Source organism: Diadema antillarum, unplaced genomic scaffold (assembly GCF_040938485.1).
Source record: "Diadema antillarum isolate AM-2024a unplaced genomic scaffold, OU_Dant_1.0 seq00002133_RagTag, whole genome shotgun sequence".
In the NCBI taxonomy this organism is placed as follows: Eukaryota; Metazoa; Echinodermata; class Echinoidea; order Diadematoida; family Diadematidae; genus Diadema; species Diadema antillarum.
The window spans coordinates 54,297-82,204 of record NW_027272773.1 but is presented as its reverse complement, the minus strand read 5'-3'; the positions used below and the strand labels follow the sequence as shown (position 1 = coordinate 82,204).

Sequence of the window (27,908 nt, the reverse complement as noted above, 5' to 3'; positions counted from 1 at the left end):
TTTATATTATCTTTAAATTGTTTAGCTCACATTATGATTGATAAACTTGACATGGAAAATCAAACTGTTTAGCTCACAATAGGGAATAGGCACATAAGATTGAGATGTCAGACAGGGTGGTCAATTACAAAATATCACTATAATGGCAATACTACTTAGACACATTATTATTTTAGTTCCTGTTTTCTGGTGCTATCATCTCAAGCAAAAAGGGCAGATTGATGACACTGAAATCTCGGACTCCTGACCCATGTCCTTGAAGCTTGTGGTTCTTTGTAAAACCAGAAGCAATGTAGAACTCCTGGAGTCTATGAATTTCAAAGAAGGCATCTCCGTCTGACACTTGCCGTCATACATTAGTAAATTTGCTCTCCAATTCATATATTCCAACAGACTGGTTTGTGTGCTCATCATAGTCAGCCCATTCCTGCAAGCAAATACAAATCAAATAGTGTATGAATCATCTTGTGGTGGAATATTAATTAGTATATCATCACAAAAATCCACAAATTGTTTGACATGAGATGTAAACAAGTTAACATTAATAGTCCTTTATTCGGGGGGGGGGGGGGGGGGGGGGAGGGGGTATCTCATTTCGAGAAAGTTTCTTGTGCAGCACTTTATTCAGCATATCTGCATTTATACAATAATTATGAAAGGGCATTGCATCAATTGCACAGCTATCTAGTCATTCCCCTTTTCATCTTTTCCTACATCATATGATTAGACACATTATAGTTAATGATATCTTCACATCCAGCAAAAAGTGCAATACACTTGTGTCAATATCAGAATTAAATTCAAAAGGAGGCCACTACTATATTTAATGGTTTGGTAAAAAAAAAATTGGCAAGATTATGCAATTATCCCTGCATGGAAATAAACATGAGACTGAGGCTTACCGTAATTCAACTTCAATGCAACCTCCCTGTTGTACCCCTTGATTGTACACATATCATTAACTAAATCTAAATGACCACCTCAGTGGCCCTATAAATCACATTTCATGTTTTTACATGCACACATGTAACTCTTACTACTGACAGTGAGAAGACGGCTAAAATTCATGGTGCTTTAGAACTCAGTAGCCTGGCCCAATGATCTCCATGAAATCTATATGCACCTTTACAATCACTCTGCAGTCCTCATCCTTAAGGATAATTCCTCACCAAATCAACCTAGAACATATTAAATTGTTTACAGAAAAAGGTGACAGACTTTATTTTTCCTCAAGAGGCCCAATGCCCCCCCCCCCCATCCCTTTGTTATTATCAACTGATGTGCCCAATCAGGCTACCACTACCCATAATGAACTAAGCAAATCAAACAAGATCTATGAAATGTACACAGCCAAGTTTTGTGAAATTCTGATCATGCATTTAAAAGATGAAAATGTCAATTTTAAGGCAATGTTCAGAACATGTTCCTGGCACCCAGGACAATCATGTTTCGGTTCACTATGAACAAAATGGGATGGACATGGATGCTGAGAGCACAGCAATCATGGTACTGATGAAAAACCTAGCAGGGTGTAGTAAAACAGGAGTACAAATAAAACAAACACAACAAAATGTGACAGCACATAACAGTAACCCATCCTTGGGCAGCGCAATGAAAATACACTGAACCATATCAGGGGCGGATCTAGCTTTTTATAAAGGGGGGGGGGGGGTTGGGGGCGGTTTGCGAGGGAGCGTAGCGTCTGCATATGCTCTGGAAATGTTCCATCTTTGTGGATTTTATAATGACATCTGTTAGTTTGTCAATAGTTCAAACCATCCTCTAGAGCATCAATCATTTCAATTACCACCCCATCTGGACTGCTTGCCTTGTTCTTTCTTGAATACCATGTTTATTACTTTTCAAAATACAGTCGAATCTGCAATTGCGGTCATCTCTGTAGAGCGGCCATCTGCCCATAACGGCCACAAAAATGTCCCCCGGTTAATATAGCCATGCAATTGTTATTGTACACAACGGCCATCTGTCTAACGCGGCCAGCGGTCACCAGATTGATATCCCTTCACCAGTTTAGATCTGCACACAACAGCCAGTAATCTTACCACTGTACGCACTACGCTTCTTCAGTCGCGTGATTTACAGCTTCAATAAAAGAGACATCTATTCTCTACGAAAGAATGCCCATAAATGCCTTGAAAATGGATCACAAACTCATAACTAGAAATGTCGTTAAGGCGACTGGTACGCCTCCGCCATAATGCATGATTCCCCTAATAGGTCTATAGTACATGTGGACAATGTGTGATTACATTTCCACAAAATTGGCAAAATATTAGAATGACAAGTTTGTCACAAATGTGTTGAATGTTCACCTTCCTTGACCTACGTTTAATTGGATGAAGAGGACAGGATGTATTTGGGGATTTAAGGACTTTAACTTGACTTTGACCCATTCATAAGTTTATGCATTTCAGAGTAATTTTCAAGGTATGGAAAAAAAGTGCAATTTCTGTATTGAAAAGTACATTGTTACCATTTTCATCTGGCCTTTGACCCTAAAATTCATAGGATAATTACTGTCAGGCAGAACATGCATAAATATGTAGTAAGTTTCAAGATAACTTGAGCCACTTACGAGATATGGAGGAAAAACTTAGTTCAGCACTTTCACCTGATCTTTGACCTTTTGACCTTTGAGGCAAAAAAAAAAAAAAAAAAAAAGTTTCCAGAGAATCTCTATTAGGTTATACATGCATACACCAAGTGTTAAAAAAAAAATTCTGCTGGCATTGCATAAATATGAGGGAAATAGTAAAATTTTGAAGTGTTGCCCTTGACCTTTGACCCCTGACCTTTGACCCCATGAGCCCTAAATTCTCTATATAATCACTGCAAGTCAGTACATGTATATACTATTTAAATGAAGATACCTTGAACAATTTCCAAGGTACAGAGAAAAAAAAGAGAAATTTTTATATTTTTACTTGACCTTTTGACCTTTGACCTCATGACCCCAAACTTTCACCAGAGAATCTTAATTAGGTAATACATGTATACACTAAGTTTCAAGAAAATATCTTCTGGCATTGCATAGATATGGTGGAAATAGTGAAATTTTACGTATTTGACCTTGACCTTTTGACCTTTGACCTTGAGCATGTGCACCCAAAAGTTGATAGGCACAACTTCACCCCCTAATACAAATACATGTCAAGTTTCAATAGGATACCTCAAAAGGTTTTTTAGTTACGCTGTCCACAAAATTCATTACGAACGGACGGAAGGACGGACGGACGGACGGACGGACGGACAACCCGAAAACATAATGCCTCCGGCACCACTTCGTGGCGGAGGCATAAAAAACACTTTAGTAAGCCTTTAGTTTTTAGCCAGTTCTTGTGGATGAGGAACGCCACATTGTTGTACACAATGAGAACGCTAGCGATCCATACGTATACGGTGTACTACACAGAATGAATGGAAGAACCGGGTTGTAACAATACAGTGTATAAAAGTTATGTTATAAAAACAGTTTTGCAAATATTAGCGATGAGATAATCAAACATGAAATATTTGTACACAGTTATGATTATTTAATGATTTTAGTGACCTATTACATTAATAAAATCATACTTTAACGGCCATAAAAATGAATAAAGTTGGTCAATCGTTTCTGCTGAACATTACCCACTGATCTCGACATCGAGATCAGTGAACATTACCACTGTGGCCGTGTGCCGCTGGCCGCGCGTATGCACGTGCTTACGTACGTGTAGTAAAGATTTTAGCGCTATGATCGAACAAATTCAGCTGCCTGGATGCAGTGCAGTAACCATGGATACGCATATACGTTCGGTGCATCAATGGTGTTTTGCGTGGATTCAATGCATGCACAATTCATTTTTATTTCTCATGAGCAAGTTCGCAAGCTTCATACCTTGCTATTGATACCCATGGATGTTACTGACAGCAGACATTAAACCTCTGTATTCAGACTCTCAATTTGAACACATTTCACCAATTTTACAGCCAATTTAGCAGCGATGGCTTCAAAAGCTAGCCCAGGAAACCGAGAAACCAGCTCTCATTAGATAAGAAAATTGAAGTCATCAGTATGCATGAAAAACAATGCATGAGTGCTCGTGCAATCGCAGAAACGTTGACTTCACAGGGACACCCATGCGGCAAGACGCAGATTTCCAACATCATCAAGAGGAAACGAGAGTGGATTGAGGAATATGAAAACAATGCTCATCATGACATGAAACGGAAACTGAGGAAGACTGGAAATGAAGAACTCAATGCCACTGTATATGAATGGTTTAAGGATGCAACAGCTAGGATGATGCCAGTGAGTGGGCCTCTATTTCGTTTGAAGGCAACAGAGATAGCAGCTGAACTGAAGTTGAACGAATTCAAAGCGTCGAACGGTTGGCTGGTAGCGTTTAGGAAACGCCACAACGTGTTTGGCAAGATGTCCAGTGAGCATGGTGGAGTGGATTCAAATACCATCGATGACTGGAAGGCCAAGCTTCCTGAATTATGCAGTGATTACCAGGCTAGGCACATGTATACAATATGGACGAAACTGGGCTCTTCTTCAAAGCCTCAATCGATTCCACCCTACATTTCAAGGGAGCAGATTGCTCCGGAGGGAAATGCTCCAAAGATCGTCTCACATTGATGCTATGTGCAAACGCGGGTGAGAAAAAGACCCCACTTGTCATTGGCAAGTCAATCAATCCACGCTGCTTCAAACGACTAGACCGCAAAGACCTTCCTGTGGATTACCATGCTAATCGCAAAGCGTGGATGACCAGCAACTTCTTCGAACTGTGGGCCAAGAAGCTTGATGCGAAGATGAGACGACAAGACAGGAAGATTTTGCTGATCCTGGACAATGCCCCATCTCACCCCAAACTTCAACTCACAAACATCAAGTTGCTCTTCCTACCTCCAAATACGACTTCAGTCACCCAACCCATGGATCAGGGCATTATTCAGGCAACAAAGCTGAAGTTCCGCAAGCGGCAACTCACTAGCATCCTCCATAGATTGGAAGCAGAGAGAGACCTAACTGCGCCAGAACTAATGAAGTCCACCAATGTCCTCCAAGCTATCCAGTGGATAAGTAGGTCATGGAATGAGGTGGAGCCTGAGACAATCAAGAAATGCTTCCGGAGATGTGAGATCGGGCAGGGAAGCCTTCAACATTTCCTGGCAACAGTCGACTCACAACTTCCCACAACTGACAACTCCATGGCTACATCTGTGCAAGACCTACAGCATTGACTTGACGACGAGCATGAAGATGAGGAAGATGATGACGATGAGACCGAGATTCAGTCATCACAACCGCTGCAACTCAAGAGCTACCACGACGTCACCAGATGCATTGCAGATATCAGAGCATTTGCTCTAAGCAAGGGGAGCAAGGCTCTTCTTGAGAGCTGGTAGTGAGATGGAGGAGATCGCACTGGCAGAAAGTCGATTGCAACAGCGAGCGAAGTAGACAACAATGCTGGATTTTTTCAAGAAAGTTTGAGAAGCAATGCAGAAAGTGTCTCCTTGAAGTAAGCACACTACCCTAAACCAAACAGCCCTTTTCAGGGCTAACATGACACCGCGTGAGATACGTCCCTGTCGTGGTGTTGGAAATGCATTAGTCTGTAGCTTATCGGCTCTTTACTACCAGGTAATGTAGCCAAATCAATGTGATGAATAAACAAAGTATATGTACACTTGTATTTTGTATTGTTTACAACCTCTGTCATACATTGCAATGACATGCGAGTGATACAGTTGTACCGCTAAATTCAAAATGGCCGCCATGAATTTCTACAGAAAGGGCATCTCTCTATAAAGGCCACCTTTATGGTGTCCCTTGAGTGTCCTTTCTATACAGATTTGACTGTACTTGCTCTCCCATGTTAGGTTTCTTACCTCAGACTGTAAGTCTATCTCGCCAAACTTAGTTGGGGAATCCACTCCTTCAGCTTGGAATCCACTCTAAAGAAAACCAAGTAAAGATGCATGGAGAATGAAAGCAATGTAAAAATCTGTTTAAAACGATACTTCAAAGCAACAAATTACTGTGTACTTCTTTTCATTAGTAGGCTCATTGAATAAATTACAAACTATGAACAGTAAAATCGAACTAACATGATGGTAGTGGTTTCATCAAAATCAGACAAACAGTACGGGAATTAGAATTGACACTTGCTTAATCATTAGCCTTTAATACATTTGATACACTGATAAAATATACATATACAGTGTACAACTGGACAGGTATACATAAACAGTCTGACCTTGATTATCCGGCTCTCTTTTATCTGGACTTTTCTGTTCTCTTTACACCTCCGAGCAGTGGAGAAAAAAAAGAAAAGAGATACAAAACACAATTAAAGCTTTTACAAAAACTCACACAATTTCAACTATGGCATTCTCTACGGAAACATGTCACGAATTTTACAGCAAAATGTTTCAATGTCATGATTATAATTTTAAGTAGCCGAGCATAAATTACACTACTGTTGTGGTGTACACTGCCTACGTAACCACAACTGGGTCGGCAGCCTGCCTGTACTCATAAATATATTATTGTTTCTCCCACATCCAGCCAAATAGCTTATTTCAACTGGCACTGGTCCTGACATACTAAGTACATGTAGCTGGATAACAGAGGTCAGACTGCTGTGCTAAAGTCCTAGCATGACAATATACACCATGACTTTGTAAACAACTTTCTCAAAGTTTACAGTTATTTAGGGTGCACGTCACGAGACCGACACCCACGAGTCATACAGCCCACAAGTTATACAGCTCACAAGTCATACAGCCCACGAGTCATACAGCTCACAAGTCATACAGCCCACCAGTTATACAGCCCACGAGTTCGACACTAAGTAAATAAAGCCCACGAGTTCGACATCAAGTAAAATAAGCCCAGGAGTTATACGGCTCACGAGACCGACACTACGCACATAAGGCTCATGAGACCGACACTAAGCAAGCAAAGCCCACGAGACCGACACTACACTTAAAAGGTCCACGAGACCAACGCTACGCATACAAGGCTCACGAGACCGACATTACGCAAAAGAGGTTCACGAGACCGACACTAAGCAAAGAAGGCCCACGAGACCGACAGGATGAACAGAGCCACCTATAGACCAACAAATTGTATAGGGTGTCCTGATAATAGCATAGGAAGATATTAGAGATGGAAAAGAAGAGTTGCCATCTCCGGAAGTGTGTTTCCCCATCAGTCCCCCCCCCCCCCCCCCCCCATGAAATGATCAGGATCTTTAATTGTGTTTGCATGGGTGTGTTAGTGAAAAAAAATGAACAAAATACAATAAAAGTGTGATACTAAAAACTTTCATCGGCTGGGGATGATGATAAATTAAATGACTGAGCTTCAACCAACCTTGAATTATAGAGGGCAAGCTCCAAGACAACACTCCACTGCATAAGGCTTGAGAAAGTCCTCAGGAGCAGGACGAAAGCTTGCCCTCTACAATTCCAGGTTGGTTGAAGCTCAGTCATTTAATTTAATAAAAGTGGGTAACAGATCTTTCCACAGTAAACCTGCGAGGGTGTTGATTTAGTATTAATTATAAAAAAAAAAACGTAATCGTCTATTAAGGTAGTGCTAGGGATTCGGAAAAAACAGATGCATCCATGGAAACAGCTATTGAATTTTTCACGAAAAAATTTACTGTTTGGAGGAGAATAACACAAGCCACAAATTGAGGTGAATCCTTGCGATATAAAACGTTTTAATCAGTAGCATTACATTATAGTTACAGAGAAAATCACAAATAGATCTTACTGCAAAACGTCAAAGCAGGAGGGTAGAATATCTAAAATAGAATAAGTAACTAGTGAATCGGGAAAGAGAAGAGGTACAAATTATATCCTGTCCATTTTCTAGCTAAAAAATGGGAAAACCTACCATAAATAGCACGATGGCATTATCAAAGCTCTAAAATTAATCCATACATCGTTCTTGTCCTCTTTTTAATTCATTTGTGTTTTTTGTCTCTTTTTTTTTGGGGGGGGGGATGAAGAATACTAGTTCTCCTATTTTCTTTTTTTTTTTGGGGGGGGGGGCATGAAGAATACAATTCTATTTTTGTACTTGATAACAATGTCGCTCCCTGACACACTTGCCCCCCCCCCCCCCGAAGTATGTAGAAATACATATTTGATGTCGTTCATAATTATGTAGATGGTCACCATCTTTCAGTTGATAGCGTGACGAAATTACACCCGCCAGTATGTTATTTTTCCGTTCATGGAACACCCTGTACAGGTGATTGACATGTAGATGGCGCTGTTTATCCTGTCGGTCTCGTGGACCTTCTTTGCCTGCTGTCGGTCTCGTGGGCTTTCTTTGCTTAGTGTCGGTCTCGTGAGCCTTTTTAGCTTAGTGACGGTCTCGTGGGCCTTTTTTGCCTACTGTCGGTCTCGTGGGCCTTTTTGCCTACTGTCGGTCTCGTGGGCTTTCTTTGCTTAGTGTCGGTCTCATGAGCCTTTATTGCTTAGTGTCGGTCTCATGAGCCTTTTGTGCGTACAATGTAGTGTCGAACTCATGGGCTGTATGACTCCTGAGCCGTATAACTCGTGGGCTGTATGACTCATGGACTTATTATTGAAGTCGGTCTCGTGGACCGTATGACTCGTGGGTGTCGGTCTCGTGGGATGCCCCTGATATTTAGATATGGAAAGAATTAGTAGAAGAGCCCTGCAAGTATGGGAGCACTTAGAAATGCTCATGACACAAAATCGTTTGTTACGGCACAAAAGAACTGCTACTGCACTAGGAGAATATCCGAACGCAACTAATGAAATCACATACCCTGAATGAATATTTCACAGGGACCATTCCTCTGCAGTCAAATGCTACCACAGTCTGGAACTGATTGTTCTCCTCCATTCGATATGGTTTAATGAAGTCCTTCAAAATGTCTGTCAACATAGCAATTCCAGAGGAAGGTATCAAGAGACTTCATTCATATATTTCTTTTTTCCCCCAGTTCTTATTCTTTTTTCATGAGAAGCTATTATATTGTGCAGTACAGTGCACTCCTGTTATAACAAACACGGTTATAATGAAATTCCGGTTACATTACAACAAAGTAAAAATTCAGGCCGCATTATTGACCACTGTATGTATTTTTATCTTATTTTATTTTGTATTTTATTTTATTAATGGTTTAAAAGGCAACTACAATGGCAGCCAAGACAGGCCAAATTGAGGCAGTTTACACCAAATACAACATAACATTATTTATATCACATACAAATTACTTATGAAAAAAACAAAATAAATTTCATAACAGAACATATTGCTCATAAATTTTATAATTCAATTCCCAAAACACAGATATAATATCAAAAACTGTCAGACATTAAAACATATAATACAAATAGAAACGGATACAATTACACTCCAGAATATATTCGGCACTTTAACCCCTCACACACAGCATACACCTCCCTTTGGCAAAAACTTTGGCACATGCATCACATATTTTCATACACCCACACAAGCATACGCATATATACTCCGCATTGCATAGCGTAACCCAGATATTTGCGAAAGGGTATTATGTAATCAATACGCAAATGAATACTTGCATCTAGATACGCAAGCTGACAATGTATGCACCTTCACTTTTTCTTTTGGAGTGTGTTTACTCACATGATGTAGACTAGTGCACAGCCACAGGGGGCTTGATACACGCTCACACGCATGCGTACAAGTATGTACACACACATTATCATTTATTGTTTATTTGTTTGGTTATAACGAAATTTTGATATAATGAAAGAAAACTGCCGGTCCCAAGGACTTCGTTCTACCGGGAATCTACTGTAGTTCACGTAACAAAAGAAAGTGGTATCTAATCCTTGCCTGCATCTGATTTTGGCCATTGTATTTTTCTTACTGGTTACTACTTTTTTCAAAATGACCATGAACCTATCAAAATTTGTGTTTCTCATCCCATCCCACCATTTTTGAGTTCCCACATTTTTATGCCTCCACCACGAAGTGTCGCTGGAGGCATTATGTTTTCGGGTTGTCCGTCCGTCCATTCGTCCTTCCATCTGTAGTCAATTTTGTGGACGGTGTAACTAAAAAACTGTTTGAGGTATTCTACTGAAACTTGGTGTGTAGACGTATGAGTGGGCTAAGTTGTGCCTATCAACTTTTGGGTGCACATGCTCAAGGTTAAAGGTCAAAAGGTCAAATGCTCAAAATTTTCTCCCATATCTATGCAATGCCTTGAGGTATTTTCATGAAACTTAGTGTATACATGTACTGCCAAATAAAGATTCTCCAGAGAGAGAGCTTCAGGTCAGGAGGCCAAAGGTCAAGAGTCAAGTGAAAATGTTAAAATTTCACTTTTTTCCCCATATCTTGCAAATGGTTCAAGGTATCTTCATGGAACTTAGTGCATATGCATGAACTGAGTGGCAGTGATAACCTGCAGAATTTGGGGGTCATGGATCAAAGATCATGGGTCATGGTCAACTCCTCAAAATTTCACTTTTTCCCTCATATTTATGCAATGTCTGCAGGATTTTTCTTGAAACTTAATGTATACATATGTATTACCCAATAGACATTCTCTGGGAAGTTTCTTGCTAAAAGGTCAAAGATCAAGTGAAAGTGCTAAATTTCACTTCTTCCTCTTTATATCTCGAAAGTGACTCAAGAGGGGATTTCATGGAGTGTTTTGTCAGACAAAATTTCATCTGACAAAATGTTAAAAGCTACGGAAATGCTTGCATCTGATTGGCTGAGAGCAAATTTGTCCGACCACTAGGTGTCTGACAAAATGCTTCATGAAATGTCCCCAAGGTATTTCATTTCATTTCATTTCATTTATTTTCACTTAATAAAACATGCATACATCAAAATGTGATAATGGTATGACAAGTATAACATGACAATGTGACAAAAAACAAACGAACACAAACAACCAAAGATATCAAGTGAAGGGGTTAGTGAGAAGGTAATGGGCCTTATCTAAAACTAACCCCGGAAAAGTAAATACAGCGTCATGTCTCTTCTTTCTATAATACATACACTCACACATACACACGCATGCATACACTGACAAAAAAACATACACCAGCACATTAACAATACACAAGATGCCATTTTCACAAACACACCCCTAACATGCTAATCTCTTAAAAATTCTGAAAATGATATTGGTAACTTCCAGAATACCTTTCAAGTAAAAAATGCTTGAAAACTTTCTTAAAACTTGTCACGGTTTTCTTAAATTTCACATCAGAGTGGATAGAATTCCAGATTTGAGGGCCTTGAAAAAATATTGACTTTTTGTAGGAGGATGTTCGAATCTGAGGCAAGTAAAAATTTCTACAATTTCTTGTGCCATAATTATGATTATCTCTGTTTAGTTTAAAATAACCAAGTAATGATACAGGTAAAATACCATTATAACATAAGAACATATATACTGCACTCTGTAATAAATATATATCATACACAGTTGAAATAGACAAAGTAGAAAATATTGGCAAAGAAGGCGCCCTATACGGTGAATGCGAGACTATTCCAATAGCTCGCTTTCGCAATTTAAACAGTCTCTGCATATTATACTCACTAGATTTCCCCCATGCTAAAATACAATAATTCAAATGTGGTAAAATAAGGGTGTTATATAATAATAATAATAAAGATCTGGAGTATGACCGTAGTCTGTTTAAAATCCTGATACTTTTTTTTGATATTTTGTTGCAGATGACACCAGTGTGTTCCTTCCATGACAAACAGTCATCAATTCCAACCCCAAGAAATTTTACATAAGAGGCACGTAATATTCTATTTTCATTAATATGAATCACAATTTCATCTTTGTTTATGAGTTTATTTGAATATACCATATAATTAGTTATATTTAAATTCAATGCCAATTTATTTACTTGCAATCATTCCATAAGTTTACTTATCTCATGATTAAATATATATTGTAAAATATCAGAATTACAGTCGGACAGGAACACACTTGTGTCATCAGCAAACTGAATAAATTCAAGCTTGTCTGAAATATTGCACATATCATTTACATATAATATGAATAACAATGGTCCAAGGATAGAACCCTGGGGCACTCCATACCTTAAGGTTTTCTGTTCAGATTGTATATCATTTAGTTGAACATACTGCTTTCTGTTGATTAGATAACTTGTAAACCATTGTAATGATACACCACGAATTCCATAATTATATAATTTTTGTATCAATATGGTATGGTCCATTGTATCAAAGGCCTTACTTAAATCAATAAATAAGCCGACCATAATTTCTTTTCTGTCAAAAACATCAACAACCTTATGTACGAATTCGAATAAAGCATGGGATGTGGAATGCCCACTTCTAAACCCATATTGATATGGTGATATTATATATATACATTCGTTTAAAAAATTAGACAATCTGTTATACACACATTTTTCTAAAACTTTGGAGAAAACAGGCAATATTGAAATAGGACGATAATTGGAAACATCATCTTTCTTCCCTTTCTTATAAATAGGCACCAACCTGGCAAGTTTTTATTTGTCTGGAACAACACCAGTAGATATAGACAAGTTGAATATTTCACTCAGTGGATAACAAATTACATGAATCACTTTTTTTATCATATCAGCCTGTTTTTCATCAAATCCAGAACTTTTACCATTTTTAAAACAAGTTACAATCTCAATGATTTCTTTTGGAACAATGGGAGAAAAAAAGCAGTGTGATCATTCATTGTTACTATTTTTTTAAGTCATTTGAACGCTCAAATTGTGATGAAAGAGTAAAACCGATATCAGTGAAGTAATTGTTAAAAACATTGCAAATATCATCAGTGGATTGCACTGGGTGATCATTCCACATTATCTTGGTAGGATAGGTACAATTACAATTTTTTTTGTGTAATAATTCATTGATAACATTCCACATTCTTTTCATGTTTCCATTAGCAGAAGTATATTTGTTCATATAATAATTCCTCTTAACAATCTTTACTTTATTATTAACAATATTACGATATGTTTTATCATATACACTCAGTCTATACTGAGATCTGTTTTGTAAATATTTCCGATACAATACATGTTTCTTTTTGCACATCCTCTTTTAATTCCTTTGTAAACCATGGTTTATTCCTATGAGCACTATTATATACAATTTTCTTCTCAGGGAAACATGACGTATAAATACCCAAGAATTTTCTTTAAAATAATTCATAAGCAATATTTGCATCCTGATTTGTCATCGTCCAATCAGCAACACTAACATCATGTACAAATTTCAACACATTTCTTTCATTATATTCCTGCACAGTAAAATATGACTTCCCTTTGTCTTTATCTATAACATGGTATTTTGTTATGGAAAATATTGGAACATTACAAAAAGTCTACACGCAAACGATGACAAACAGATAATGAGCTATGACGTAGATCCGTTATTTGCATACCACCTATCACAGTGCGTTGAGCGTTAAAGAACAATACATATTCATGATGCAATCACGCGCCGCAAATGCTACGTTGAGCTAATGTATTAATGAAATCTAAATAGTAATAAAGACGCGCGCACCTACGTTGTCACGTCACGAAATTGCATACGCGCTACGTCACGATCACGCGTTGACCCAATGCGACCTCGTAAGGCCAATGACATTTAGCCAATCAGCGTAGCGTATTCAAGTGAGAAGCACGCAGGGCCTCGCAATTGCTTTAGTGTATGAACATATTGGTGGGTTATTCACTCGGGGCTAAACTGACATGGTTTATGAATATCGAAAAGGTACCGATGGCGAAGTTTCACGAAATTCCTCCAAACTCAGTATAAATACACGTGAGTATTTGCTGCAACTCACTAGGCAGGTGCATTGTACAAAAAAAAAAAAAGTATGGCAGTAAAATAACCCTTCCAAAATGGCCTTCAGGCTCAAAGTTGGCACACCGCGCCATCAATGTAAAATTGCGTGTTGTCGTAGAGCTGATTGCATTTGAGTGAGAAATGACACCTAATTTTCAACTCGAAAGGTACCGATGTAAAATTTTCACCAAACTCGACAAATGAGGTATGTAGAGCAAGCTTGAAATCTAGATTTTCATAAAAATCAGGTGTATTTAAGCAAAAAGACATATTCTGGGAGGTATGAGTTCGTAAAGTCGAGAGTCCGTGTAAATGTCCTATACGTGATTGTGCGCTCTGCACGGTGCATTTAAAAACGCTCGTTTCCTATGGAGGATGTCACCGCACTTTTTGTAATGAGATGATCACTAATATCCGTCAAAAATATTCCAGAGTAAATATCATTAATATCGTTTGTGAAAATGTTATTTATCAGAGTTTGTGTAGTTTCTGTTATGCGAGTGGGACCGCAAATTAAAGGAGACAACGAGTATGTCATTAATACATCTAAAAGATCATTGACATTGTGGCAAGACTGAGCATTCAATAAATTTACGTTGTAATCACCAACTGAATATAAAATCTTATTCACTCTATTTACAGCGTCTAAAATTGGTACAAATTCATCAAGAAAAGATTGCACAGAATAGGCAGGGGGTCTATATATCACTCCCAATATGATATTTTTCGTTGAGTGTACTATCTCAATAAAAACAGATTCTATGACATTTGAACTTACATCAAATTCACATCTTCTTTCAAAATTAACATCATCTTTTATATAAATGCCTACTCCACCACCTCTCCTACCTTCAGCTCTTCCATTTACAATAAAATTATAACCATCTATATCATACATTTGATTTTGTGTGGATTATTAACCATGTTTCAGTTACACCGATAACAGTGAACTTCCTTTCAATACCATCCAAAAACATATTCATATTATCAAAATTACTTTTTATACTTCTACAATTTCAATGTAAACAAGAAAATTCATGAGGTCGCTAAGGCAAGAGATGAGCTTTTTCCTTTCCTTGTTCCGGGAGTCCCTTACTGACACAAAGATCCTGCCATCAACAGACCAAGCATTTACTGTTTTAGGGTGTTTGTGTGCCGTGTTGAGCAGTGCAGCATTTGTTGATGTCAGATCCTCGATGATGACCTTTCCTGTGCCCTTCAGTTTCCGTCTTTCCTTTATCAAGGCTTGTTTTGGCTTGTATGAAGTGAACTTGACAATAATGGGTCGGTGAGGGGGATGGACATGAGGAGGCTGCGACCTTGAAGCACCTGAGCGTAGGGCGTCAGCATACCGGTTCTGTAGAGCAGGTGGTTTCCCAACTCTGTGAGAACGGTCGCTATTGTGCTGACAGCTGTAGACCCAACTCCTGGGCGAGTCCGCACACGATCTGATCAGTATCTTCGCCATCCTTCTCTGCCATCCCAAGGACTCGGATGTTGTTGCGCCTTGAGTATTGTTCCAGGTTGTTGAGGCTGGCTTCCATCCTGTTATTTTCTCCTCATGAGCATCTATTGTTGACTGCAAATGTTGTAACTCAGCAAACTTGGTGTCAATGGTAACTTGGATGTCATGGAGAGTTGACACATTGCGCTCAATGAGCTCACTGAGCTTCCTCTGGCTCCTCTCCAAAGCAACTTCAAGCTTGGCTTTCGCATCCTCAATTGTCTTTTGAACTATCTTGTGCACAAGTTCCTCAATGTTTCTCATGAAGTCAGAGTTTCCACATAGTTCACTGACATTCACAGAATCACAGGCACTAGACTTCTCCTTCATTGGCATGTTTATGCTAGTCCCAAACTTCAAAGAGGTAGACAGTAACCATAGAAAACATGCACGTGTGAGGAAATGAACATTCAGCAGTCAAGAGTGTTAAGAGAAAAGAGTAGGTGTCGGTATAATGCATACATACAGTAATCCAATGTGGTGACAAAAAAGTACATACAACTGTAGCTGGGACTAGGCACGGGTTGGTAAAGTCCGATGATGAGATTGATATCTCCAAGTCCACTTAGTTTTTGTCTAGATAAGCAGCAAACGGTAATCCACAGCTAAGCATATATTGCACGATTCCAATGAACAGTCAACAGCATGTAGACAAAACAGCTTGGTGTCAGTATTATATATGCATGTACACAATGATCCAATGTAGTAACAAACTAGAAATGTCGCTACGGCGATTGGTGTATGCCTCCGCCATAATGCATGGTTCTCCTAATAGGTCTATAGTACAATGTCTTGACAATGTGTGATAACAGTTTCACACAATTGGCAAAATATTAAAATGACAAGTTTGTCAGAAATGTGTTGAATGTTCACTTTCCTTCAACTAGGTTCAATTGGATGAATGATTAAAACGTCAGAGTGCAGGTATTTGGGGGAACTGATGATTTTTACTTGACTTTTGACCCTTTTATAAGTTTATGCATTGAGTAATTTTCAAGGTATTGAGAAAAAGTAGGCCCTATAATTTCAGTATCAAATGGTAAAATAGTATTATCTAAACCTGGCCTTTGACCTTTGACCTCACAGTTCCAAAGAGAATCACTGTTAGGTAGAACATGCATAAATATGTAAGTTTCATGATAATACCTTGAGTTACTTTTGAGATATGGAGGAAGAAGTGCAATTTAGCACTTTCACTTGACCTTTGACCTTTTGGCAGGAAACTTCCCACAGAATATATATTGGGTTATACATGCATACATCAAGGAAAAAAAAACCTTCAGGCATTGCATAAATATAAGGAAAGTAGTGATATTTTGAGGAGTTGACCTTGACCTTTGACCCCCTGACCTTTGACCCATGACCCCCAACTTCCCTAGATAATCACTGCCCATCGGTACATGCATATATACTAAGTTCCATGAAGATACCTTGAACCATTTGCGAGATATGGAGAAAAACATGAAATTTCAACCTTTTTTTCACAAAATAACCTGTGACCTTTGACCCCGTGACCCTAAAATCCCAAGAAAGTATCATCCCCCCAGGATATACCCTCATACCAAGTTTGATGCAAAACCACCTCACGGTTCTTGAGATATCGACAAAAACAAAACGGGACGGACGTACGGACGGACGGACAGACGGACGGACGACCCGAAAACATAATGCCTCCGGCCACTTCGTTGGCGGAGGCATAAAAAGCACACAGCTGGGACTAGGCACAGGTTGGTAAGTCAGATGCTGAGATTAGATGTCTCCAAATCATGAAACGTAGTACATATTTACGCATGTTCTACCTGACAGTGATTCTCTTGGGAATTTTAAGGTCATAGGGTCAAAGGTCAAGGGTAAAAATGGCTAAAAAGCTAATATTTTATCATTTAATACTGAAATTACACCTTTTCTCTATACCTTGAAAATTACTCAATGCATGAATTTATAAAAAGGGTCAAAAGTCAAGTAAAAAATCCTCAAATCCCAAAATACCTGCACTCTTTAACAGAAGATATAGTCATTCAACCAAATAAACCTAGTTGAAGGAAAGTGAACATTCAACACATTTCTGACAAACTTGTCATTTAGATATTTTGCCAATTATGTGAAACTGGCATCACACATTGTCAAGACATTGTACTATAGACCTATTAGGAGAACGATGCATTATGGTGGAGGCATGCCAGTCGCCATAGCGACATTTCTCTTTTTTTTATATTTAGTCTTTTGTTTGAGCTGCCAAAAAACAACAGCAACAGAAACATTGGACATTCACTTACTGATCTATTTCTATGTCATGCATGCACTGAGTTAGAATCTCCTCTAGTAATAGTCAGTGCATATATGTACTACTGTATCACTAGGCAGAATGATCTACAAACCATTTATACTGTAGGCCTGGGTGCGGCATGCTGTTGATAAGGCCTCAGCACGTATGTTGCAAGTGGACAAGCTGTCTTCGCACCCTTGTATGTGTATGTGCCAGGGTTGGTTTCAAAGGTTAAGTACTCCTGCCTGCTGTTGTGCTAGCTTGTGTATGCATGCAGCAGCTTCAAATGATCTGGCAACACTGAATAAAATTCAAATACTGCTCTGCCCTGCTGAACAGTTGGTGAACTGGTTGATCACAATGACCCATAACTATCCTAAAATGCGCTAATAATGAGTGAATTCCCCATGGCCAAAAATTGCCTACCTTGGTATGTATTTGCATATGAAAAAACAAGGTATCTATATCTTGGTATGTGAAGATCAGGCATACAACTGAGATCTGGGGGGCATTTCCTAAAGGAACTTGTCGGATAAAATGTCCGACAAGTCAATTATATCCGACAAGTTCAGAGGAATCAGCCAATCAGACTAAAGAATTTCTCAAAACTTGTCGGATAAAAGAGACTTGTCAGATATTTCATCCGACAAGTTCCTTCATGAAATGCCCCCCTGGTCTCCCATAATGCACCCGCAGTATTGGTAAAATCATTTCAAGTCCTTCCTCACTGCTTTTCTCAGAAATACCCATCAGGCATGAAACACATTTTATTTTCATTTTTTAAATAATTATACTTATAATGATAATAATAATAATAATAATAATAATAATAATAATAATAATAATGTCTTATTTACCCAGGGTAACCTCTTTAGTGTTGCCACTGGTCTACCAGAGGGCCCTGTCATTATTATGACCCTAATGTTGCCAGGTACCCATTTATACACCTGGGTCGAGAGGGACATGGTGGGTAAAAACCTTTTGTCCAAGGACGTAAGCACTGGACGGGATTCGAATTCAGGTCCTCCGATCCGGAGTCGGGAGTCTTGTCCACTATGCCACAGTGCCCCCACAAAAATAGTAAGATATCAAACAGATTGCTTTCATCCCCTTTCTACTTTTTCTTTTTACTTGGGTATTAAAGTTTTTATATCAATATGGGAAGTATTTAACCCGAAATTTCTTCGTGCATGGGATATACATACAAATTTTACATGGCATTTCTTGACAATATACAATTTGTACCTATCAAATGTTTGAACACCTTAAAAATTCTTTTGTACCTCTTCAAATCCAACAGCTCAAATTCTGCTAATTCTCTAATATTACTTAATTCTTTTTTGATAAAATATTTTTGTGAAAAACAGACTGACAAAATTCTGATACTGTTTACCACTGGGAACAGTGATTTAAGAAATGTTCAGGATATCACATTTGATGCAGTATATGTGAAGGTCAGTTGTATCACAAAACATCCTACCATGTAAAAATTGTGCAATAAAGCCTGAAATATAAGGAGATATCACTATTTTGCTCACTAAACCATAACTGTAGACTGTTAAGTCTAGAAACATTTTTATTAAAACTATTGTTCACATTTTGAATATATAACAATACTTAACAGTAATCATAATGATTCAAATCTCTACAATGGTTGTCTCTATCCCTAACTCACATTTTAGAACAATTTTGAAGCACTATCTATGGGTTTTTGTTTCATCTGCAAATGGTAAATAATGCCTTTTACGGTAGAATATTTGGATTTGTATTGGAATGGTAAACAAGGCAAGTGCCAAAATGTGTCTCACCCATTCGCGTAGAAGAAATTAATGATTTCTAGCCCCCGGAAGTTCATTGACCCCGCCTATGACCTTTGACCTTGTATTGCCCTTCAACTCCCCAAGGGACATTTACCAGCCAAGTTTGGTCACAAATGGACATAGGGATCAAAAGTTATGAGCCATAATCGAAACGCGCCGTAAAAACTTAACATTGGGCCCTAAAAGTTCGTTGACATACGTCTGTGCCCTTTGACCTTGTGATGAACTTCAACTCCCCAAGGGATACATCAAAAGTTATGAGCCATAATGGAAACGCACTGTAAAAACTTAATATTGGGTCTTAAAGTTCATTGACCTCTGCCTGTGACCTTTGACCTTGAGATGACCTTCATGTGTGCTAAAATGTGTAACTTTGTAAAACCACTCTTCCCTCCAAGTTTGATTGAAATTGAAGTCCTAAGTAGAGAGTTATTCAAGTTTTTGTAGCATTACGGACGGACGACAGACGGACACGGATGGACGGAGGGACGATGGACGGACGGACGCCGCAGGTGATCCCTTAGTCTCCCCTCACCTCTGGTGGGCTCAACAACAAAGACATTTGCACAAATACTGTAAATTTCAATATTTTGCGCTATTATTTCTTTCTCTTTTTCACGCTGAGTAGCTCAAAAACAAATTTGTGGGTTCTTCAATTTGCACTGCACAATTTTCAACCCATTCAACATATGCAGAGAAAGTTGTGAAGATATTTTAGCAGGTTTTAGAATTTGCGCTAGCCAAATGTAGCATGAAATATGCTATATTAATGTACCCCCAAAATTTCTGTGTATACAATAAAAGATCAGCCCAAAAGTGACTAAAGGACTATTGCGATTCAGAAGAGGTTTTGCCTATCAATGAGGGAACCACAGCCATAATATAATTGACATACCACCAAATTCTGTAGAAAAAGAAGTAACATTGGATTCTGTGGTATTGTTTAAACGTAGCTGTATGCTTTAATGATAGCTCCTGTTCTACTGAATCAGCATTTCATGTTAATACCAAGTCTCATCTTTAATAGCAATATCTCTTGCATCATAAGATGTTAAACTAGAACTATCACTGAATGTGATTAATAACCCTACCTAAAACTGAGGGAGTGAGCTCAATCCACAATATTTTGTATATTTTTTTTGTTGAAAAAATGGATTGCTTACCATAGCAATGCATTGTTCAACATTGAGTACAGACTATGTTTACAAACTATGTTTGTCACATGTGCCAAATCTCAAGTCAAATGCTCAAACACTCAGTGAGTGAACTAAATCCCCTGATAATTTGTATGATATTCATTAAAAAAAATGCTGTTACCAAGGCAACAAATTGTTTTACACTGATGAAAGATAAGTTTGCACATTAAGATATTATAGCAGTCACATGGGCCAAATTTCAAGTTAAATGCTGAAAAACTGAGGGAATTACTGTATACGCTGTTATTTTCGCGTACAGATATTTTCGCGAATGATGAAGTCATAGACATTTTCGCGAGATGTTGTTTCGCGAATCGACGCCGATGCTTACGTTAATGCTCTACTAACACAGCACATGGAGTCATTTTCGCGTGTTGTTAAATTCGCGATCCAACTGTGATTCGCGAAATTTGCGAAAATTAAACCCTCGCAAAAATAAGAGCTTATACAGTAGCTCAATCCACTTTTTTTTTTTACTGCTTTAAAAAATGGCTACCATGGCAATGCATCGTTCAATCCTGACAAAAGATGTATTTTGCACATCTTAAAATTACAGTGGTCAAATGTGCCAAATCTCAATTCAAATGATCGAAAACTCAGTTAGCCAAATCCACAATATTTTTGTGTATTTTTTATTTTAGAAAAATTATCATGGCAACACATTGTTTGACAATGATGAAAGACTAAGTTTCCACAGCTTCATATCATAGCGGTCACATGTGCCAAATTTTGAGTTAGCTAAATCCAAAATATTTTTATATGATTTTCATACAAAATACGCTGTTACCATGGCAACACATTGTTTGTCAATGACAAAAGACACAATTTGCACATCAACGAACTATAGCAGTTATGTCTGCCACATTTCAAGCCAATTACATAAAAACTGAGAGACTTAGCACAATCTAAAATATTTTTGTTTGCTTTTTATTGAAAAAGTGCTGTTACCATGGCAATGCATTGTTCAACATTGCTGGATGTATTTTGCACATCTGAAATTTATATTGGTCACATGTGACAAACCTCAAGTCACATACTCAAAAACTAAGGAAGTCAGTCCACTGGTACATCCACCAGTCCCGATGTGGCCAAATAATCGAAGTCTTACTGTATTTTGACAGTTTTGCTGAAATAGTGCTGATAGTAAAATTTAGAAGACGATTAAAAGAAGAAAAAAAAAGATATGATTCCTAATTTGAAAGTTAACAATGACCAGACACCAGTGTACAAAGACAGCACCTCTCCTAGTTGGCATCCCATTAAGAACTAATCTGATCTCACCAGTCCTGAGGATAATGGCTTATCAAAGACTCTGAGTTTATCACCTGAAATTGAGGCACATTGATGTTCCATCCACCATTACACACACAGACATTGTAGCAGTAGAAATAAGATGCAAAATTTTTCCTCACCTATTGAGTTTTCCTTCTTACACAGCTTACACTTGGACACCAAGCTGGCATTACCCCGTCCGCCCTTGAGAGGAGAACTTTCCTGTACACCACATATGTAACAAAGGAAAGCAAATGAGAGAGAGAACAAAAATGATTCAATCATGGACCGTCACATGTATAAAACTCACACGAACAAAACAGAACAAAACAAAATACTACAGACAACACCATTATACATGGATGTCTCTTGTGGATTACACTCATACTTTCAAGAAGATGACAGTATGGACAGCTATATACACTGTCTCCTTTGAACGACACTGATATTCTTTCAGTAGTACATTTTGTTTGTTTTGTTTATTTTTGGTTTGCACTGTTCTTTGTACACAAAAGAGAAAATTCATGATATTGCTCTTGATTCAACAGAAAAACAAAGATTACCAAATAGAGAAAATTACTCATTTTCACTCCCTTTCAAAACAGATCTGTGTATGCCTAATTTCACTATATCAAGCACTGATTTCAATGAGAAATAACATCTCTAGACCCCTACTTAAAAAAAAAAAAAAATCCATCATAAACTGGATTCTGGATTCTGTGGTTAATAAAACAAGAGACCTGGGGGTCATGTGCTCACCTGAGTATCGCAAGTTCACCTTCCATGCATTCTTGCAGACTACAACCCTCCCCCCCCCCCCCCCCCCCCCCCCCCCCCCCCCCCGGCTCATTCCCCCAATCTGCAACAAACCAACTCGAAACTAGAGTCACTAATCTATATTACACACAGCACTACCTTTGCTTAGTACTTACAGCTTGAGAGAAGATCTGTAAGGATTTCTTAATTTGAGGGTTTAGTCTGTCTCCCCCATCCCTCATCCCCCCCCCCCCCCATCACGGACTTGTGCTCCAGGGGCATCCAGGTGGAGAATGGTATCTGTACAGTATATCTGTACAAATATCCATGATATATTCTATTACCTAAGCGATAACACCTGCAAACTTTGGTGAAAATTTGACCATGCATTCTAAAGAAGAAGATGAAAATGTACAATTTATGCCCTATTTGGACCCCCCCCCCCACTCTAAGGGAGGAATCCCTAGATTACCCATGAACAAACTTTTAACTACAGTCATCAATGTACTAGCTCACAGCTTAGCATAGCATTTACTCTTCTCTAAAGCGCAGATACCTTTCCAAATGTATTATGCGCTATATAAGAACGGTGATAACAATAACAATAATTAACTTAGCTCTGTCACTTTTGGTTCTAGAAAAGATGAGAAGAGTCATTAATTTCGAGAGGTTTGGTGCCCATTACCAGCATTTGAATAAATTGAGAACCTTCTCCCCTAGAAATGCTACCTCAACCTGGCAGGTTTGGTGAAAATCCATCATTGGGTTTTCAAGAAGGAGATTAAAGTGTACAATTTAGGCCCCCATTTGGACCCCCTTCCCCAGGCTCCAAAGGGGGCACCCCTGGATCCGCCATGGACAAACTTGATTGTCATCAATGTACATTGTACTAACTCATAGTATCAGCCTAGCTCTGAATGTATCTTGAGCAGAGTCACACAGAGAAATGTTTTCAAATGGAAAGCTGAATTGTTGACAATTCATGAGAAAATAACAAAAGAGTACTGTACTGAGCCAGTTACATCAAAGCCATTTGAACACAATACATATTTTGATAAGCCTGGAAGAATCCATATTCAGTCACTTAGCATCATTTGCACTGTCATACATTGTAACATTCATGATAAGTATTTGACTTCTTTGGACCTTTTTATAGAGCTGTTGGTTGTGTTTGTGCTTTCAATGAAAGAACATTCTCTCTACAATGATATGTCCTTAAAGGACAAGTTCACCTTCATAGACATGTGGGTTGAGTGAATGCAGCAATATTAGTAGAACACATCAGTGAGAATTTGAGGAAAATCGGACAATCCGTTCAAAAGCTACGAATTTTTGAAGTTTCTGCTCAGTCACAGCTGGATGAAAGACTAAGTAAGCTTGTGATGTCATATGAGTACAACGATATAAAGAAAGAATAAAGAAAATTCAACATATTTCCATTTTTCTCGCATAACAAAAGAACACTTGACTTCTCTCTTTCAGAAGGCAGGGGGAATAATATTACCCTTAACATATGTCAGTAGCAAGTCGAAGAAATGTGCACTTTATTCAAAAAGTAAAGTTTTGTGAAATTCTCTTTTTATTTTCCTTATACAACGTGTATAGTTGTACGCATGTGACATCATACACTGTAGTAGTCTTCTCATCCAGCAGTGACTGCGCAGATACTTAAAATATTCATAACTTTTGAACGGATTGTCCGATTTTCCTCAAAATTTCACTGATGTGTTCTACTAGTATTGCTGCATTCTCTCAATCCTAATGTATATGAAGGTGGACTTGTCCTTTAAAGAGTGTCCTACTCACCAGCAGTGAAACATATTGCCATGTATCTGTCACTTCTCCACACTGTCCACACTGGAGCTGGTGTTTACAAAGAACAAAAAGTAAATACAAATAGGTAAAACTCATTTGTTTGCCCCACCTGAAAAAAACAAGCAAACAAAATCAAAAGGCGATAACTTGGATTTTTCTTCTATGAAAAAGAGAAAAACAAAACTCTAAAATCCAGCTGTTGTGCTGCATTGATTGTGAAACATTTGACTCTCAAACAATGAGAGTAATGAATAGAGAAGGAGGCTGTTTTTGAGCATTTGGCTCTTCGTATAGTTTAAAATCATGCCAATCACTCCTAGGACTCATAGGCCTGCAAGACACTGGTAGATCATGCTTTAATAAGAACTCAACAGGAGTATGTTATGTCACCGTTTTCTTCATCTCATCCTTCAATGTTTAACATTGGGTTTGCCTTCTCACAGGTTGTTTTCTTTATTTCACATCCAGGCACCACCTGGTCCATAATCAACCGCAATCAAGACAATATGGACATAAACTATTGGAGAGATACTTCTCAGTTAAGCTGCATATTTCAATGCACTGGGCCAGCCTGGCACATAAGTTGAAATTTTTTTCTTTTGATTTACACTTCTTCTTTCCAACTGGATGTTTCAATTGTCTGTAACAATTTGAGTGCACTCTTGATATATTCAGCTCATTGTAAAACTACATCAATCCCTGCAAAAAGAAAACAAAACAATTTCCCCATTCATCACTACACACATTATTTGCATATATTATCACAGATTTTGTGTTACTTTCGGCTAGTGCGAATTCTAAAACCTGCAAAAAATCTTCATTTTTCCTATGCATGTTTTGAAAGGGTTGAATCCTGCACCTCATCAGCTGATAAATACTACCACAAACTTTCACACTTTCCCCATACACCAATACATCACAAAACGCAAGTGCCAAAATGTGTATCGTCCACAAATGTACCACAACACATTTGTAAAAATCTAACTTTGATTAGTTATAAAGTGGAATCAAGGCAAAGTGTTAGTACAAGAGCTTTGTAACTTAACAATCACCCCTAAAAGTTCATTGACCCATTTGTGACCTTTGACCTTGTGGTGATCTTCAACTCCCCAAGAGACATCTACCACCAAAGTTTGGTTGCCAACAGTCCTACTGAGCAAAAGTTACAAGCCATAATCGAAACGTGACGACAGCAAAAGCAAACTTTGTTAATTAAAGTTTGAATTTACCACAATGTGCCACTCACCTTCATATACCAGCGGAAGTCATCCCCATCTGGACCAAGATTTGTCACATTCTCCAGATTGGCCTTTATCTGCAATCCAATGCGCTACATACAGTAGAAGACAGGATGATTTTATCAGTCCCACTTTTGAAAACATGCCAATCTTGGCAACTGACATTTCAGTTGCCAAACAGGAACCGGACATCTTTGAAATCTATGACTTCACCCCTTGAAAATGTTTTGAAACACGATTTTAAATGTTCTTCTGTCAAAGTCGTTCTCGCCACGATTTGACAATTTTCTCAGATCATTAAGGATCAGGTAAAACATGAGCGATCTGGACACAGTACGATGTTAGAATGCTCTAAAAACGCTGTATTTATCACTAAGACATGCTTGCTATGCTCTTATACTACGATAATAGGGAATGAGACATTAAAATCTCTGCTGCTGCAGTTAGAATGATGTAACTACACTGTCAGTGCGATGTTGCCAATGTTATCCAGTCTGTACGATCTTATCATGCTGTTCCCCTGTCCAGAGAGCTGAAAAGTGCTTGATGTGCCCTGATGTACCCAAATTCAACAGTCAATCCTCAGTCAGTCAACTAATGAGCATGCAGAACCAAAGAGATACTGTGGGCCTCAGAGAGGCTCCTCAACTCATGGTTCTTCTGCAGCAATTCATTAAGCAAAGACGTGCTGATCTTTTCAAGGCTTTTTCTTGATGTAGTTGGTTTTACAGTCCGTCATCTTCATGTTGTAGATGATTTCATATTCTTCAAAATTCTACCATGTCCTCTTCTTCCTCCTCTGTTAGCATCATGTGCAGTCTCTCTTTCTTCGCATTGTGGGTAGCTGCTTTGGTGCTTTCTTCTCTTCTGTCTTTATCTCTTCTTCTTGTTCGAAAATTTGTGCTCCTTCTCCTTCAAATTCTGCCTCAACAGGTGCAGCGACAAACGCCTCCTCCTGAACAGTTTTGCCTCTTGATGATCTCTTCTGGCAAACAGTTTAGCTGCAAATTTTTTAAAATGCTAATTAAGACAGAAATCCTGCTCTAGTCTTTCTGAAAATCTACGAGTATGAAGTAATTATATATTACGATGCATTGTGTGAATTTTTATAAGTAACGGTCCAAAGACATTTATCGTTGCTAAGGAGTTTATGTATGCAATATTCTCCGTCCCATATGGTGGACCATTTCAGAACAAAATAGAAACCAAGAGCAAACTTTAATAGCGATTTTCTCTGTATTTTCTTGTCACAAAATACCAATTAATGTTCGCCACGTTCAATTTGAAATATCTCTGGACTCTGGATGTAAAGCACACCTTTAATGGATTAATCTATGCATCAAATTAAAGCCTACAGACTGGACTAACTCGGAGTCACTAAAATATCGTAACAGAAAATTAGAAGAATCTGACTTATGACTGCTTTTGATGTGAAGGGTTACAATTATCCCTCATGCTGTTTAAATAGCTTTATTTCGCCTCGGCCTGTGGCTTCAGTGAAACAAACGGTGCACTCTGGATAATTCAGTAAACTTTATTGTCTTTCTATAATCCAGTATAGTGCATGATAGAGCGTATAATTATGTGACCCCTTCTTTCATCATGACTCATCTACAGTATAGCATCTCCCACTAACTCAGATACTCTCCATAGACTCTAAAAATGTATACTTTTTTTCTTCTCTCTTGGCAGCTAACTGTGCTTGTGTGGCTGTGATGTGGGCTGTTGACAAGAGTTTTACTTTTAAGATGAATATCAAGGTAAGGGTCTCCTGTGCAGGAATGACCCTTTTATCACAACCCTAGTGAATACAGCTTACAGCAGCAACAAAAGCACCATGGCAAAATACATTGCGCACTGGACTGAAGTTCATCATATGCGAAGAGCAGTATGCAGTCGTACCAACACCGTCGCCGATATTTGGGACTAACCGTAATAAACTGGACAGTATAATTGGCCACCGAGATTTCATTAGCAGGCAAGATCTCATAAACTAAAAAGGCATGCATTGACCTTTCAGCAACTAAAGACATATTTTAGACAGCTATTTACAACTGTTAAACTTTTGTTATTAGGTAATTTCTAACACCAATAACAAGATGCTTACCACCATTGTGTGAGCACGTATGCTACCCAGCCCAGTCCACCAGTCGAAG

The 27,908-nt window shown here is 38.3% G+C and overlaps 2 protein-coding genes across 4 annotated transcripts; one reads left to right on the top strand and one right to left on the bottom strand.

Moving 5' to 3' along the window:
• Positions 1-27,908, bottom strand: LOC139714020 (UPF0587 protein v1g245604-like). Of its 3 annotated transcripts, none has more exons than XM_071625748.1 (7): positions 27,860-27,908; positions 25,761-25,844; positions 24,506-24,562; positions 22,084-22,165; positions 8,828-8,937; positions 5,905-5,970; positions 1-427 (listed from the first exon to the last, which is right to left on the bottom strand). In XM_071625748.1, the coding sequence occupies exons 1-7, from the start codon at positions 27,863-27,865 to the stop codon at positions 350-352; spliced, it is 483 nt and encodes a 160-aa protein (XP_071481849.1). In that variant the 5' UTR covers positions 27,866-27,908; the 3' UTR covers positions 1-349. The 3 variants fall into 3 exon arrangements, with proteins under 3 accessions (XP_071481849.1, XP_071481848.1, XP_071481850.1); XM_071625749.1 differs by lacking the exon at positions 1-427 and adding an exon at positions 6,273-6,321 and having other exon boundaries at positions 5,904-5,970; XM_071625747.1 differs by lacking the exon at positions 1-427 and having other exon boundaries at positions 5,688-5,970.
• On the top strand, positions 4,094-5,253 carry LOC139714017 (tigger transposable element-derived protein 4-like). Its single transcript, XM_071625742.1, has 2 exons — positions 4,094-4,519; positions 4,597-5,253. Exons 1-2 carry the CDS (start codon positions 4,094-4,096, stop codon positions 5,251-5,253), a joined length of 1,083 nt encoding a protein of 360 aa, XP_071481843.1.

What these genes read in the sequence shown, in the direction of transcription:
- LOC139714017 (XM_071625742.1), top strand. Translation starts at nt 4,094, where the DNA reads ATGAGTGCTCGTGCAATCGCAGAAACGTTGACTTCACAGGGACACCCA. An exon ending in AATTATGCAGTGATTACCAG is followed by an intron (nt 4,520 to 4,596) that starts GCTAGGCACATG and finishes CTACATTTCAAG; the next exon opens with GGAGCAGATTGCTCCGGAGG.
- LOC139714020 (XM_071625747.1), bottom strand. An exon ending in GGCAATATGTTTCACTGCTG is followed by an intron (nt 22,166 to 24,505) that starts GTGAGTAGGACA and finishes TGTGGTGTACAG; the next exon opens with GAAAGTTCTCCTCTCAAGGG. An exon ending in CTGTGAAATATTCATTCAGG is followed by an intron (nt 5,971 to 8,827) that starts GTATGTGATTTC and finishes GGTTTTCTTTAG; the next exon opens with AGTGGATTCCAAGCTGAAGG.